The 15,584-nt window shown below is 37.7% G+C and overlaps 1 protein-coding gene across 3 annotated transcripts in view; it reads left to right on the top strand.

Annotated features, from left to right (window-relative positions):
* The window catches only part of POLR3A (RNA polymerase III subunit A), a 36,437-nt gene that overhangs the window by 16,762 nt on the left and 4,091 nt on the right, over positions 1 to 15,584 (top strand). Inside the window, exons 17-31 of one of the 3 annotated variants that reach the window (XM_071748293.1) lie at positions 105 to 216; positions 1,331 to 1,449; positions 2,379 to 2,516; positions 4,000 to 4,170; positions 4,954 to 5,067; positions 5,688 to 5,723; positions 9,090 to 9,176; positions 9,263 to 9,345; positions 9,797 to 9,967; positions 10,273 to 10,366; positions 10,474 to 10,566; positions 11,030 to 11,194; positions 11,873 to 12,037; positions 12,344 to 12,475; positions 14,236 to 14,368. In XM_071748293.1, coding sequence (XP_071604394.1) covers positions 105 to 216; positions 1,331 to 1,449; positions 2,379 to 2,516; positions 4,000 to 4,170; positions 4,954 to 5,067; positions 5,688 to 5,723; positions 9,090 to 9,176; positions 9,263 to 9,345; positions 9,797 to 9,967; positions 10,273 to 10,366; positions 10,474 to 10,566; positions 11,030 to 11,194; positions 11,873 to 12,037; positions 12,344 to 12,475; positions 14,236 to 14,368 — 1,813 coding nt within the window. Of the gene's footprint in view, positions 1 to 104; positions 217 to 1,330; positions 1,450 to 2,378; positions 2,517 to 3,999; positions 4,171 to 4,953; positions 5,068 to 5,687; positions 5,724 to 9,089; positions 9,177 to 9,262; positions 9,346 to 9,796; positions 9,968 to 10,272; positions 10,367 to 10,473; positions 10,567 to 11,029; positions 11,195 to 11,872; positions 12,038 to 12,331; positions 12,476 to 14,235; positions 14,369 to 15,584 lie in introns of those variants that run through there. The other 2 variants (XM_071748291.1, XM_071748292.1) reach the window with 2 other exon arrangements.

Below are 15,584 nucleotides of genomic sequence, written 5' to 3'. Positions count from 1 at the left end.
TTGAATTCCCTTGGACTACTGGAAGTATTGCTGGCAAGGAAGAAAGTATTGTCTGTGTATGGTGTTTTTAATGAAAGCTCAATCTCCAAAATCTTGGATTTCAGGCTTTAATCCTTAAAGAACTCTCTGTTATCAGAGATCATGCTGGCAGTGCCTGTCTCAGAGAACTGGACAAGAGCAACAGTCCCCTTATCATGGCTCTCTGTGGTTCTAAAGGTAGGGATAGCTGAGCTTTGGAAGCAGATTGCATGTTCCATCACTGTTCTCAAGAATTCCTTGTTCTGCCTTTATAGCTTGTTTCATACAGTCAGTTGTGCAGTTCATGCATTCATGTCTAGATTTGAAGTGACTGCTGTCAGTAAGCACAGGTTGGCTTTAGTTAATGAAATCCAGCTGATGGGCTGCTTTTTGTCTCAAAATTTGTAGTACAAACTCTTAAGACATCTTGTGTCTTAAGGTGTTCTTAAAACTTGAAATAATTCATCAGTAAAAAGTTTTCAGTTGCATTTTTTACTCAAGTATCTGCATCACATACAAAAATCGAATGAAAATAATATATATAGAATTGGAACTAAGATTTTTACTATCTTCACTGCTTTGTTTTTGAAGCACCAGCTGTGTAGTAAATATTTGGTTTATACTTAAATTCCTTTCTGAGCTTTCCTTTGTTTCCTGTGAGAATGTGAAGAAATGACTGAACTCTTTCCTTTATTTACTGGTCTCTAATAAATAGTGGCAATCCTCAGGGTAATGTTTTGTGTTTCTAAAGAAATACATTAATTTAGAAATAATATACTAGATGTAATCTAGAAAGAACATCTTTTGGGGGGAAGAGGGCATTGTTTGCACATACTCAGCAAATAAAATTTCTTAATCATCTGGGACTTAATCTGTTGTAACAATCTTTATAGATACTGAACTTTTCATTCATAAAACATATTGTTGAAATACTTACAGGGAAGAAATTGTGAAGCAGAATATTTAGGTGAGGATCATGGGTTGTATAAAACAGTCTACAATGTGAAACAGGGTAAAAGAGAGACTGGAGGCAAATAGTGGTGGCATGAATGTAGGTGACCTGAAGGAAAAAAAATTAAAATCAGTTGTTAGCAATGTCATAGACTGAGTTATCAGTTTCTGTATAAATGCTGAATTAAACAGGGCAAGCACTGAAGAGCTACTTCAGGTGTTGCAATTCTAAATGCTGCTTGTTTCTGACAAATTACAAGCTGAATAATAGATACTTAGAGAAGAGAAGACAGCTGAGTCATCAGAGGAGCAGTGATACTCCTCGTTTGGGAGTGACATTTTCTTTTTTCTGTCTTTTCAGGCTCCTTCATTAATATATCCCAGATGATTGCTTGTGTAGGTCAGCAGGCTATCAGTGGGTCAAGAGTTCCTGATGGGTTTGAGAACAGATCTTTGCCTCACTTTGACAAGCATTCTAAGGTAATTCTATCTGGTTACCATAAGACAAATGAAGCAAATTGCTTTTTAAATTTTTTTTTAAGCTGCTTTCTGTAATACAAAGGAAGGTTCTTGGTACCAGCCATCCACCTTGTTAGTGTGTCAGTCAGATAACTCAAGTGTCAGCTGGTAGCCATGGCACTTCAGTTTGTCATTAAATATCCAAATTTCAGCTGCTGAGATCTGTAACTAAAAAGTTATCTTCTCTGAATAAATTGGAGAAGGAGCACTATTTTGTGCTTTAGATGAGAAGGAAAAAGTTAAATGTTAATTCAAATTTCTTTTATGGATTTAGAAAGCACTACATGGTATTTAACAGCAAAAAGTGACCTAAGGTGAGTCTCTTTGTAGTGTGTACAATTTTCTATGTACAATTTTCTATCTGGTCATGGAGTTAGTTTGGTGTGATTTGATCTGAAGGGATGTTAAGTTCATTGGCAAGAGCTCTTCTCAGTTGAGAGCAAATCATTCAAAGGAAGTAGTTAAGTATCTACCTGCAGTCATATTTTTTTTTGGTCATGGATTCTTTAGTCTCCAGCACTGCAGATATCTCAGCTGTGCTCTTGCTAAACAACCATTCTTATCCTTGCAGCATTTGCAGCTTTAAGGGAGGCCACAAGTGTAGAGTTGACAAGGAGTGGCTAGAAGCATGATGGGGCTTGTAGAAGGAGTTGGAAGGTGTGTTAGATAAGCTTGGAAGAACTAGGCAAGGTTTTGGAGGATTTATTCAGATCCAAAATACAAACACTGAACTTCAGAGCAGCTGAGGGGGTTGCTCTGTGCTTGTGTGTGTGTTGGCTTGTGATCTGAAAGTATGAATGTAGATGAAATGCACCATGTTTTGCTGTAACATACAAAATGTACAGTGCATTTTAATTTTTTTTTTTTTTTTTCCCCACTCTTCTCTGTAGCTCCCAGCAGCAAAAGGCTTTGTTGCAAATAGCTTCTACTCTGGGTTGACTCCCACTGAATTTTTTTTCCACACAATGGCTGGTCGGGAAGGTCTGGTTGACACAGCTGTCAAAACAGCTGAAACTGGATACATGCAGGTAACTGTCAGTGGAGTGGGGATTTTGTCAGGATTGTGCAAGGAAAACATTTCTCATCTGCATGTTGAAGTGAGGAGGGGGAGAAGTGCATAAATTGTGTGTGTGTGTGTGTTTATTTTTAATATTTTATACTTTGAAATCCATCACTCTGCTCTGGTGTCCAGTAGATGTAAGGTTGGCAAACAAGACCTCAGGCAGTAGTACAGTAAAATACTTGTATTAAGCTGTTTCCTCTTGAATATGGGTGATAAAAGCCCTTGTTCTGTGGAATTATTGAGGATTTCTTACTATGTAGTGTGTCTTCCTAAAACCCATGGGAAGGATGGGTGTGTTGTCCATACACAATAACATACATGTGAGTTGTGAGTGCTTTTTCAGATACAGTATTTCTACAATGAGAGACAAAAAACACATGATTTGGGTTATTTAAAAGAAGACAGCCTGGATGGCAAAGATCTAGCTGAAGCTCTCTTTCAGCATCTGGCCTTTAGGTAACAGGCACCTTGACCATATACACTTGGAAAACATTTAAATAGTATTTTAAGTGTACTCCCCAGCATAACAGGCTGTAGAAAAGCCAAGACAATTTGGGGCTGGGGGCACCATCAAAAATATGCAAGTCTCTCTACAAAGACTGAAAGCAATTGCTTTTGGGGTGGGTGACTAATTATTAGGCCATCCATCTCCCAAGCTAACAGAATAATGTTTGTATGTAAGTATATGCAAATATATAAAAATAAAATAAGTAAGGTGCAGAATATTTTTCCTCTTCAACTACATGCTACATGAATAAATAATCAAAATCTTAACATTGATTTCATCTTACCTTTTTTCCCCTCTGAAAAAAAAAAAAAAGTACCAATTTATATTCTTTAGTGAACTCATTTGCTTTCATAGAGCATTGTCCTTCTTTCAGGTAAAAACATTTTTAATCACTGATGCCTTATAGAATGCCTTCTTTGAGGGAGGAGGAGGAAGGAAGCAAAAGGATTTCCCAATAGAAAAGAATTACAGTAAGAGAAGTAAATAACACTGGTAGAAAAATTGCAGCTACTGGCTTTTACAGATCAGCTTTTGGGGTTTTATCAGTGAAAACAGTCATTGACTGATTCTGCTTCCATATGCAAAACATGTTGTAGCCCTTGGAAATAAAAAACAAAATAAACCAGAACAAACCCAAATTCCTCAGGGTGTGGTAGGTTCTTGCAGCTTAGCATTAGGTTCCCTATGTGATGGAGAGCCTAGAAGTGGAGAATTGTGTTGTTTCTTTAAATATTAATATTGTTGGCTTTCATGTTCTGGGGGATGTACAGAAAAGCTCTAAAGGTAATTAATGACTTTAAAGAGATTTTCATGCCTGTTAATCACTGTTGCAGATTTATTTCCTGAGTTCAGTTTCAGTGCTTTCTGTAATGCAAATCTACAGCTATTTTTAAAAAGATCCTGATTAACTTCCTTGCACTTTTTCTTTCCTCCCCTTCAGAGGAGGTTGGTAAAATCACTGGAAGATCTTTGCTCACAGTATGATTTGACAGTCAGAAGTTCTACTGGTGACATTATACAGTTTATTTATGGAGGAGATGGCTTGGATCCTGCAGCTATGGAAGGGAAGGATGAACCACTGGAGTTCAAGAGAGTTCTGGACAATATCAGAGTAAGGATTACTGAAATCTTTGTTGCAAGTGTGAAAAGACTGTTAAGCATGTAGGAGGAATTAATAAATTATGAGGGAGATTGTTGCAGTTGAAGAATTTGGTTTTAAATTGCCTTTTTGGGTGCCTGGTCACTCTTTCAGCATCTGTATGCTAAGACTTACAGGGGTTTTTATTTTAGAACAGAGCAACTAGGGCTAAATTATGTATAAGCTGTGAAAAAAATAGAATATTCTTCTGTGGCTAGATGTAATTCTAGGGCCTGGTATCCAACTCACTAGATGGATTATTACTAGCTTAGTTAGGTACTAAATTGGACTTCTGTTACACAAAATCCTTAGTAAATCAAGGCATGTTCCTTGTTGAACAGCTTCCCAAGTCAAAGCCCTGATGTTTTTTTGACTCACTCTGGACATTTTCTGATGGTTGGAGAGTGGTATTGTTTGGGTTTGGTTTTGTGGTTTGTTTGTATGCTGGTGTTTGGTTCTTTCCTCCCCTCTCCTCAACAAAGATAGAAGCCTTTTGCTGAATTAACTGCAGAATTCTGTCATCTGAGTGTGATCAATGGACAGAATCACAAATCTCTGTTTGTGTGTGTTCCTTCAGATTTACATAATGAAGTGTATGTGGACCTTCTGTTCCCATTAGTCTGGTATTCTATCATTAAAAAACCCACAAAACTGAAGAATGCTGTTAATCAATTGTGTGTATCTGTGTTCTGTGTGCAATGAACCTTTTGTGCTTATCATTTTATGTGAACAAGTGATTTTTTTTTTCCTCTTAAGGCTGTATATCCATGCAGAAGTGAACCAGCCCTTAGTAAAAATGAATTGGTGTTAACATCTGAGTCCATTATGAAGAAGAATGAGTTCCTTTGCTGCAGAGACAGCTTCCTACAGGTAACTATCACACTCCCTCATCACACTGTCATTAGCTTTTGCTTATAAATCAAGGAAATTGAGTGAGCTGAGTGAGCAGAGTTCATAGAATAATAGATTGGTTTGAGTTGGAAGAGACTTTAAAGGTGATCCAGTTCCAAGGCCCCTGCATGGACAGGAACACCTCCCATTGGATCACAGCCCCATCCAGCCTGGCCTTTAACACTTCCAGGGAGGGGACAGCCACAACTTCCTTGGGCAACCTGTGCCAGTGTCTCACCACCCTCAAATGACAGCATTTCTTCCCAATGTCCAATCTAAATCTCCCTTCTTTAAGTTTTAAAAGAATTATTTGTGTTGAAAAAATTATTATAGCCATACCTGAAAAATGCTGTGGATCTTAACTGCATCTCTACAGGGAAAAATATGCAGTATACTAAAACTGAAGTTTGGAAATAAAGCTGTTCTTTGAGGTGTAGATCTTTTTAATCATCTGAGGAAAATCTAAATAATTGCTCCTCATTTCAGAAGCATAGGTATAGCTACATCACTTTAATGGTAATTAATTTAAGATTTTAAAGTTTTAGATACTGTTAAATTTTCTTCTTTCTTTTCTTTTTTTTTTCTCTTCATCCTTGAAGACATTAACTGAGACAGGTTATGAAAAATATAATGAGGTAACAGTAGCATGTGTGTGCACTGTGTGAGCATTAATGTTAGTGCTTTTTAGCTAAAGATGTGTGTATAGTGCTTAAGTAATGGATTAGCTTACATACATTACTGCTTTTTAAATTATAATGTGGGTTTTCATCACAATAATTTACACAATTCCTTTTTAATGGTGAAAACCATGACATTACAGTTAATCTTCACAATTAGATTAGAGGAAGCTTTTTTTAGTCTGTGACTTCCCTTTCTAAAACTCTTATCTTTCAATCTTTAAGGATTTTAGCATGTTTTTCTGATGCTTTCCTATCCCTTCCTCCACTTTTCCTTTCCAGAGCAGAGATATTTCTTATCACTGTTATTTTACCAGGTTCCTACTATGGACTTTTCCACTCACTTATCCAGAAAAGATTATGTCTAAACAGACTTTCTTAACTGACCTGCACTCTGCCCTCACTCGTGGCAATTCAGCAGATGAAAATACAGATTGTTGGCTGGCACAGTTTCAGTTGTTTTAGTATTTTAATGTATTTGAGTAAATTAAGCTAGGGGTGAAGCCAAGTTGGGAAAAACTTTAGACACCCTGACAGTTAAAAAAAAACAAAACAAAACAAATATTTTTTTATGGGTTGTTTTGGAAAGGGTAGAACTGGGAGTATGGTACAAACACATCCAGTTGGTGCTGGCATATGTAGAACTGACCTCATGGGTCTGCCTGGACTTGAATGGATTATTGCTAAATCTCATCTATATCACTGTTGATTTCAGAGCATCTCTTAATTGTGAGGATTCTTTTATTACCAATGTTTCATGTAGATAAATGATCCCAGTAGCTTAAGTGCTGGGAATCATGATGCAAACACCTTCCCTGGGCTGCTACTTAGACTGAAGTCAAAGCTCCTTTGGGGCTAACAAGTTCCATGTTGAGCCAGAGCTTACTGAGTCAGTTTGGTGCCTTCTTCTTAAACAGATCCACTCTAAGTGACTTTATATAGGTTTAGGCTATGTGAAACAGCCTCTGGTTTCTTGAGCTCCCTCTTCAGTTATGTAGCAGTGCTCAGAGAGACTGTGGCACTGGAAATAACTCCATGGAGACAGAGAGGCTCAGCAAATAGGGAGCTCCATTTTCTTTCCATTTGTAGTATAAATTGATCCACAGTTTGGATGGACTGCCAACAGATAATTGAAAGCTGAGAGCAATAGGTCATTTCCTCTCTTAGGTCTTGTGCATGGATAAAATGTTTGACAGTGAAAAATTAATCCCTTCAGAGATTTATTTTATTTCTCACTTTTTTTTTCTTTTTTTTTTTTTTTTTTTTTGGCTCTAGTGCATGGAAATAATGTATCATTTCAGTACCTTATATTTGCAGGTCAGAATTATGTATAATGATTGATTTAGTATGCTGGAGATTTTATTCCCATGTGTTGGTACTCAGGGACTGTAAAAGAGGAGAAGTTGACAATAATTTGCCATAATGCTGTTTGCAGTCAGTCCTGTGCTTTTTGGTCTTCACAAGGACTAAATCTTCAGCCTGTATGACAGCTTCTTTTGGGGTGTTGGTGTGGTTGTGATTTCTGTCCTCTGGTTTTGTGTGAATAGATGAAAATGTGAAAGAACTTAGCCTGAAGTGTTCTGGAGGGAGATGTTAGTGTTACAACTTCTGCCTTCTCCTTCTGCCCCTCCCTTCCTACCCCTTCACAAGGGAAGTCTTTCAAGATAGAATTACTTCTGAAGTCTCTCCTTAATAGTTTGTTTTTTTTCTATAGATCTTCTGCAAGTCCTGCATTGTTCCTTTTGTATTTTTTATACGTTTGTATTAAAAAGTTTGAATTTACTAATACCACGTTATTACTTAAATTAATTTATTTCCTAATATGTGTTATTTTATGCTAATATATCAAGGTCAGAAACTTTTAAAATTATAAAATAGTTAGGTTGTGAATTACTTTGACGTACTGCAGAGTGAAAAAGGCAGAAATATATAAATGCACCTTGGTGTCATCCAAATGGGGAAACTACTGGTCCATTCCAGCAAGGCACTTCTGGTGTCTGTTCTTTCATTGGAGCTTGGTTCTAGTATTCACAGAAAATAATAATGTACTCTTTCAAAGTGCCTTGAATACCAGTAAAAGTGTTGTTAGCTGGAGAATCTGAAGATTTTGTTAGGATGGAAAAAAAAGGGTCTGGGTAATGATTTATGGATTCAGTTTGAAAACAAAATGCAAATAATTTTTCATGCCTGGCTACTGCAGTGGTTGGAATGAGTCCAATAATGAGTGAAGAAGAGGTCATGGTATAAAGCCATCATCCTGGTTGTCAGGCAGGACTAATGGAGTGGAAAGGGTTTAAAAGGACTCTAAAATCAAAACTATTCCATCCCCTGCAGAGGCTTTTTCAAATCATTGTTGAAGTAAATGTCAAAAGATTTCCTCTTTTTGTTTATATTTTGGTTTTGATAAGCCTGTGTTCTGGTTAATGGCTTACTCTGAGCCCACTTTTATAGAGGAGTTGAATTGTCATCCTCACATTTCATGACTCCTAGTGTATGCAAAGCATAATGGTTAAATGATGCCACAGAAATGTTGGATATTTTTCTTGCAGAATTGTTTAGATTTATGTTGCAGTAAAGCCTGCTAGAACTACTCTTGAGTAAATCTGGTAAGAGAATGAAAGGCTTAGGTATTACTACTACATGTTAAATGCAATTGTTTTCAAGACAGCTCCACAGCATAGAGAAGTTTTTTGAACTGTGTAAGGTAGAGACTGATGTGTGTGTCTGTTTTGAGGGTTTTGTTCCCCAGAATAAAGTGTATATTGCATCTCTGAAATTTATTTATCCAGCAGATATCCTTTATGTACTTCTTCACTTCCCACAGCAATCCCACCTGCTGTTATTTTAAATACTGAGAAATGAATCAGAATGTGTTTGTGATAGTATACAGAAAAAATAAGGATTTTGAAGTGTAGTTTTTTGTTTGGTTTGGGGGTTTTTATTTGGTTGGTTTGAGAGTGGAGGGTTGTTTGTATGTTGTTGGGTTTTTTTAATGGTAGAATCAGTTTTAGTATCTGTTAGGTAGGAAGGAAGGATCAACCTCAGTCAATCCTTAAGTTTTCAGTGGATCCTCAGGAAGGGTGCTTTTATTCAGCATGGACTGTACAGCTCATGTACTGCTACTAATTTGTGGTTACACAAGAGTGAATCTAATTCACTAAATTCCAGATTATCTGTGTGTCTGAGTTTTGATGTTCTCTTCATATTGGGCATCATTAATTTATTATTGTAAACATTCCATTTGGAGCTCTAAGCCCATAATTTCCTGCTGAGGGCATCAATATTAAGACTGTGCCTTTGCTTACTGTTTTAATATCCTTTCAGGAAATCAAAAAATTCATCAAAGGTGTTTCTGAGAAGATAAAAAAAACCCGGGACAAGTACGGCATTAATGACAATGGCACAACTGAGGTAAATAGCTTGGAGAAGGTAATGATGTAGTTATTTTAAATCTTCATAAGGTATTCCTTTTCTAACTGTTTTGTTCTCTACTTCAGCCACGAGTTTTGTATCAATTGGATAGGATTACTCCAACACAACTGGAAAAATTTCTGGAGACCTGTAGGGACAAATACATGCGGTGAGTGTGGAGCCTCTTGTTTTCTCTCATTGTATCCCCACTTCCCTCTGCCCCTCAGTGCTTTGTTTGCAGTCCAGGTGTGTATTTTGCTAGTTTTAGGTATGAATCCTGGTTCTGTTATGTATACAATACCAATAAGGAAAAAGAAACAGTGCTATAAATATTGCAAGACAAAGGTAGAATGCCAAAAGCAAAAAAAAAAAAAAAAAGCCATATCATGTATACACCTGTATCACAGGGCATCTTCTGGCCTTGCTCTGATATCAGGGCTTTGACTTTTGATGATGTTAAAGATCTCTCCTTATTCATTTATTTTAAAAAAAAAAGAAAAAATTAACCAATTTCTCATGTATCTACCAGAATAGTATCTGTCTTAGCTTGTGTAGGGTTTTATGCATTACAGAGTTCTGTGTCTCTTTATATTTTTTTAATGAGATAATTTCTTTATCAGGGCACAGATGGAGCCAGGTTCTGCAGTAGGAGCTCTTTGTGCACAGAGTATTGGTGAGCCTGGCACACAGATGACTCTGAAGACTTTCCATTTTGCTGGTGTTGCTTCAATGAACATTACTTTGGGTGTGCCAAGAATCAAAGAAATCATAAATGCTTCCAAGGCTATTAGGTACTAACATGGGTTTGTTTTTTCCCTTTGCTTAAGTGAAACCTGATGGGTAAATCTACAACATGTGATAGCATTTCCCTGTTCTCAGTGTTGTCATCTCTTGTGGTTTTACCAGTCTGAAGTGCATGAACTATATTTTTCATAAATGTACCTGAGGAAGCTGCAGGTCTCTTTATCTTCTTGAATACTACTCTAAATAGTATTAACAGCTTAAGTCAAGCTGTAGTTTAAGTTGCCATAAGTAATCTATCTGAAAAATTTCATAACTTGATTTTTTTTTGTGTCTGTGTGTTTATTCTTTGTAGCACCCCAATTATAACAGCACAGCTGGACAAAGATGATGATCCTGATTTTGCCCGTCTGGTTAAAGGAAGAATTGAGAAAACTTTGTTAGGAGAGGTAGGAAAAAATTGTATTCTCACTAATGATTTAAATGTAAACATTAGCCAAATGTTATTGGGCATTTTAACCGTTTTCACACACTTTTTTCTCCTTATCTCCTAAAGATTTCAGAATATATTGAGGAAGTGTTTCTTCCAGATGACTGTTTCATCCTGGTGAAGCTTTCTTTAGAGCGCATCAGACTGCTGAGGTTAGAGGTGAGTTGCTCAGTTCTTATGCAGAAAATGTCCTGGGTGAACTTGGAAGAGTTTCTTAATCCTGTCTCAGAAACAGAAATCAGACCAGTGGAAGTTAAAGAAACAGAGAAAGTGAAGAAAGGATGTCCTGTGGCTATATTACCTCTGGATTTTTTTCCTTTTTCCTTGTAAAGTGGATAATTTTTTCTTTATTTGGAAAGAAGACAAAGTACATTGATTTGTTGGTGTATAGCTAAAGACAAGGATGCCTTTTCTGTCTCTTAATTAACATCTAGGCCATTACATAGGATAATATTTAATGCAGTTTATGTGACTGACAATTTCTGTTTACTTTTCCACAATCTTTTTTTTTTTTTTTTTTTTTTTTTTGTTATACTGTTGAAAAATTTGCTGTATTTGAGTAATGTATTTGATACCTGTTAAGAGAGAGCCCCTGATGTTTGCTGTCTGCCTTTTGGCACAGGTGAATGCAGAGACTGTACGTTACTCCATTTGCATCTCTAAACTCAGAGTCAAGCCTGGGGATGTTGCTGTCCATGGAGAAGCAGTTGTATGTGTGACCCCCCGTGAAAACAGCAAGAGTTCAATGTATTATGTGCTGCAGTCCCTGAAGGAAGAGCTACCAAAGGTGAAAACCAAGGCTGTCTCAGGCTTTTGTGGGTGGAAATCAGTAGGAATAATTTGAGCTTCCGTGGTAGGAAGACAAAATGATGCTTGTCAGTGTTGATAATGAAGGTGGACTGAGTCCATAACTCTTTGATGGCAGTGTTACTGCTTTAGAGGTGAAACTAAGCCTACATTCCTAATATTTACAAATAAAATTGAAGCCTCAATACTTCCCTTACAACATTCTCTGAAGCATTCAGAGTGTAGCAGTTGTACAAAACAGTTGTATCTTCCTCCAGCTGCATCTCGAGTGGAATCATGGGACAGCATCTGGCATTTTTGCAGCTTTCTGTGGGGAAGACTGTCTCCTTTGGATTTTAAAAATAGTTACAAGTGAACCTTATTATTGCCAGGATGGCTTTCAGTTGTGTGGTTCTACCAGCAGAGACCCAAGACTGAGTGTGAGGGGATCTAGCAGAAAATATAAAACTTAGATAATGAGTCAAGTTTATTATACTGTGTGAATGTCATGTTTGCACTAGTGTAAAAGCAGGGAATCTTAGTATGTGTTTATTTTGTAAATGAGCATTTTCTTTAAAGACTGGAGCTTCTAAATAGATTGGGATGCAGATATGGATTACTCTTCTAATACTGTGTTGCTGTACACATCCAAGTTAACAGCTTTTTTTGCTTTGTGAAGGTTGTGGTGCAAGGTATACCAGAGGTTTCCCGTGCTGTCATTCATGTTGATGAACAAAGTGGAAGGGAAAAATACAAACTTTTAGTTGAAGGTGATAATCTACGAGCTGTTATGGCTACTCATGGAGTGAAAGGAACAAAAACAACCTCCAACAACACTTATGAGGTAATGTTCAAGTGGGTATTGTTTGGTTTTCTTTATTCCAAGTGCTTGTTTGTGCTCAGATGCAGCAGTTGATATCTAATCAAGCCTGATTTCACTAATGGTTGTCAGAATGCATTAAGGCAACAGAATGATTCCACTGGCAACACAGCTTTGAAGCAGCTTTCTCTACAAATATTTTTTAAACCAAGAAATGCAAAAGGATAGTAATGAAAACAGAGCATTAACTGACCTCAGATGTAATTTGTTCCAGAAGCATCCTAGCTCCAAGCATTTAGTTCTTCATTGGTGTAACAGTCTCTTGTGTAGGTAGAGAAGACCCTGGGAATTGAAGCTGCTCGGACAACCATAATCAATGAGATCCAGTACACAATGGTGAACCATGGGATGAGCATTGACAGGAGACATGTCATGTTGCTCTCTGATCTCATGACCTACAAGGTTTGTACTCTGCTCTTTCTCCATGGGCCTGCTTGTACAAATTCATTTTACCATGCTTGAGAAGGATGGGTGAGCTTAGGGAGATCACAGAATCATAGAATTGGCTGGGTTGGAAGGGACCTCAGAGATCATCAAGTCCAACCCTTGATCCACTCCTGCTGCAGTTCCCAGCCCATGGCACTGAGTGCCACATCCAGGCTCTTTTGAAATATCTCCAGGGATGGAGAATCCACCCCTTCCCTGGGCAGCCTATTCCAATGTCTGATCACCCTCTCCCTAAAGAAATTCTTTCTAATGTCCAACCTAAACCTCCCCTGGCACAACTTGAGACCTCTTGTGCCCTCTTGTCTTGCTGAGAGTTGCCTGGGAAAAGAGCCCAACCCCCCCCGGCTCCAACCTCCTTTCAGGGAGTTGTAGAGAGTGATGAGGTCTCCCCTGAGCCTCCTCTTCTCCAGCCTCAACACCCCCAGCTCCCTCAGCCTCTCCTCATAGGATCTGTGCTCAAGTCCCTTCACCAGCCCAGTTGCCTCCTTTGGACCTGCTCCAGGACCTCGATACCCTTCCTAAACTGAGAAGGTCATCAGTTGTAGGTTTAAAGAGTTGTAAGTTGTGCTAACCAAATAGTGTTGCTTGTCTATCAACCAAAATGCTTAATTTACCTAATTTTTGGAGATAGGGAGGGGAGGGGGCCTGTCTGGACTGAGGACAAGTTGATAAAATGAGTAGGGAATTGTAATTCCATATTGGTAGTAGGAATCCTAATAACTGTGGAATGAAAATCAAGTGTTTGGGTAACCATGCATGCAATTTAAGGCTTGCTGTGCAGAAAACCACATGGGGTGTGGTTCATGGCAGCTGCACTGTATGTAGGAGTCAAAGGATAGACAGCACAAGCAGAATCAGAATTCATGTAGCATTTGAACAGCCTTCCAGATCTTCAGAGTAGAAAAATCATATTTCTTCTTTATTGATTGACTTTCTTTTCTTCACATATGATTCGTTTTATAGATCTGAGTACCCTTAGTGAAGCACTAAGATTTTCCACTTTGCCTGCCAGAGTGCAAGGGTTTAATTTGGGTAAAATGGATGAAGGAGTTGTGACTTCTCCCAAAACTGTAGGGCTTTGTACTGAGCTGCAGCAAGGCTGGCCCTGTGGAGCTGCTACACAATAGTGGAAAAGGGCATCAGAGTGCAGTGTTTCACACTTGTTGGGCTCCTAGCTTGCATTCCTTTGTCTGTACTACTGACTTGTTCTTCTGTTCAGAGGCTGTTATAATCAGGATGTTTGTTAGAAACAGAGGCAGAAATAAACCAAGTTAGTTTAAAAAGCTAATTACTTTGATCTGGAAAGGGAAAAAATGAACATGTAACATCTTCTGTCATCTCCTGGCAGCTGAAGTCAGATGTATCAGTAGACAACAGGCAGTAGCTACAGCATAGGTGAAACTCTCAGGCCCCACTGAAGTTTGTAGCTCAGTCTAAAAACTATTTATAACAGCTTTTGTTGTGTATTTATAATCACTTCTGGTTTATTTATATTTTGATTACTACCAAGCTGTTTACTCTCAGGATGCTTAACTGTGAAGCAGCATGTTGAGACAATGCTATGTTACAGATAGAAAGTTACTACTTGGTTCATGTGCTTCTTAGGATAAAAACTGGCTTTCTGTTGTTCACTTCATTTGCTTCTTTAGCAAACATCACTGAGCTGCTGCAGCCACTTGTGCTGAGTCTGTCTTTGTGTTTTTCCATCAACCAAGGGTGAAGTGCTGGGCATTACCAGGTTTGGACTGGCAAAAATGAAGGAGAGTGTGTTGATGCTGGCTTCTTTTGAAAAGACTGCAGACCATCTCTTCGATGCTGCCTACTTTGGGCAGAAGGATTCTGTTTGTGGTAGGTATTACAAATTCTGTGGTCCTTTCCTAGAACCTGTAAACCTCTTCAAAGCACTGGATTTTTACCCTTGCTGAGCTTTCTGTTCAGCTCATGTGTCAAGAGCTTCAGGTCTGAGGCTGATCCATACTTCTTGATCCTAGAAGTCAGGTAGATGTCTCTTGACCTAAAATATCAGTCAGAGATTTTGAAATCACTTGGATATTCATTGTATGTTCCTTAAAGCAGATTTTTAGTAATTTGGTTTTACTTTATCTCAGTGCAGTACCAAGAAATTGGTCCCACTATCAGTAGTTCTGGTTTTTTAAGTGGTGAAAGTTTGAGTATCTTCAACACCTACAGCTGATTAAGGAATCCAATACCCCATTCAGTACTTAGGTTTTGAATTGCTTCTCACTAGGAATTATGAAGACATATTTTACTCAGCATAGGTATCTGGAAATAAACTTAAAAGCAAAGTTCTTGACTTTTTCTATCTATCTAAATACATACAGATTTCAAAATTTTTTTTATTTTTTAATTAGAAGCTTTGTTCCTCAGTCCTTCATTCATTAACAGAACAAACATCCCTGTCCTGAGAAATTTTATTTAAATGTATCTGTTCTTCAGTTTTAAGGTTGAGTTTATTAGCATGTTCTCACTGAATGCATGAAAGACTCTGGTAAGGGTTTAAAAATACAGGCATACAAGTGCATGTATGCACACATACATGCAGCTAAGCAGGAAATTGAAATGGGTGAGTTTTCTCATTCTATTTGTCTCTTAATTTTGCATTTCTGCAATATATTCTAATATTTGGAACTGAAAATATATTTTTTTAATTTTTTTTTTTTTTTAGCTCGCTTCTCCCCTTTCCTCCTAGATTTTGCTCTGCTTTGAACTAATACATTTAGGAATGATTTGTTAATAAGTGTCTATCTAGTGGATTAAACAGAGCAAATATTAAGTCAAGCAGGTTTCACCATCTTTATCATCTGCTTATGTAAGGCCAACCATCCCAGAGCTGTGGCTGCTCATTTGGAGTTTCTGGGTACTAATGCAGTATAAAAATTTGAATGCAGTATGGTTCACTGGTTTGTGTGCATTCCTAGGTTGTCTTAGAAAGTGTAGTCAATTTCAAACAGTGTTTTTTTGTATATTTTCTGAAGCACTGAAATCTTCTAGAAACCTTTGAATTACTAGTTTGTATTTTAGGAGCTCTATCACTTTTCTGGCT

Source organism: Heliangelus exortis, chromosome 7, assembly GCF_036169615.1.
Source record: "Heliangelus exortis chromosome 7, bHelExo1.hap1, whole genome shotgun sequence".
In the NCBI taxonomy this organism is placed as follows: domain Eukaryota; kingdom Metazoa; phylum Chordata; class Aves; order Apodiformes; family Trochilidae; genus Heliangelus; species Heliangelus exortis.
Note: the sequence above shows the minus strand (reverse complement) of the source record. Positions and strands in the feature narration are given on the sequence as shown.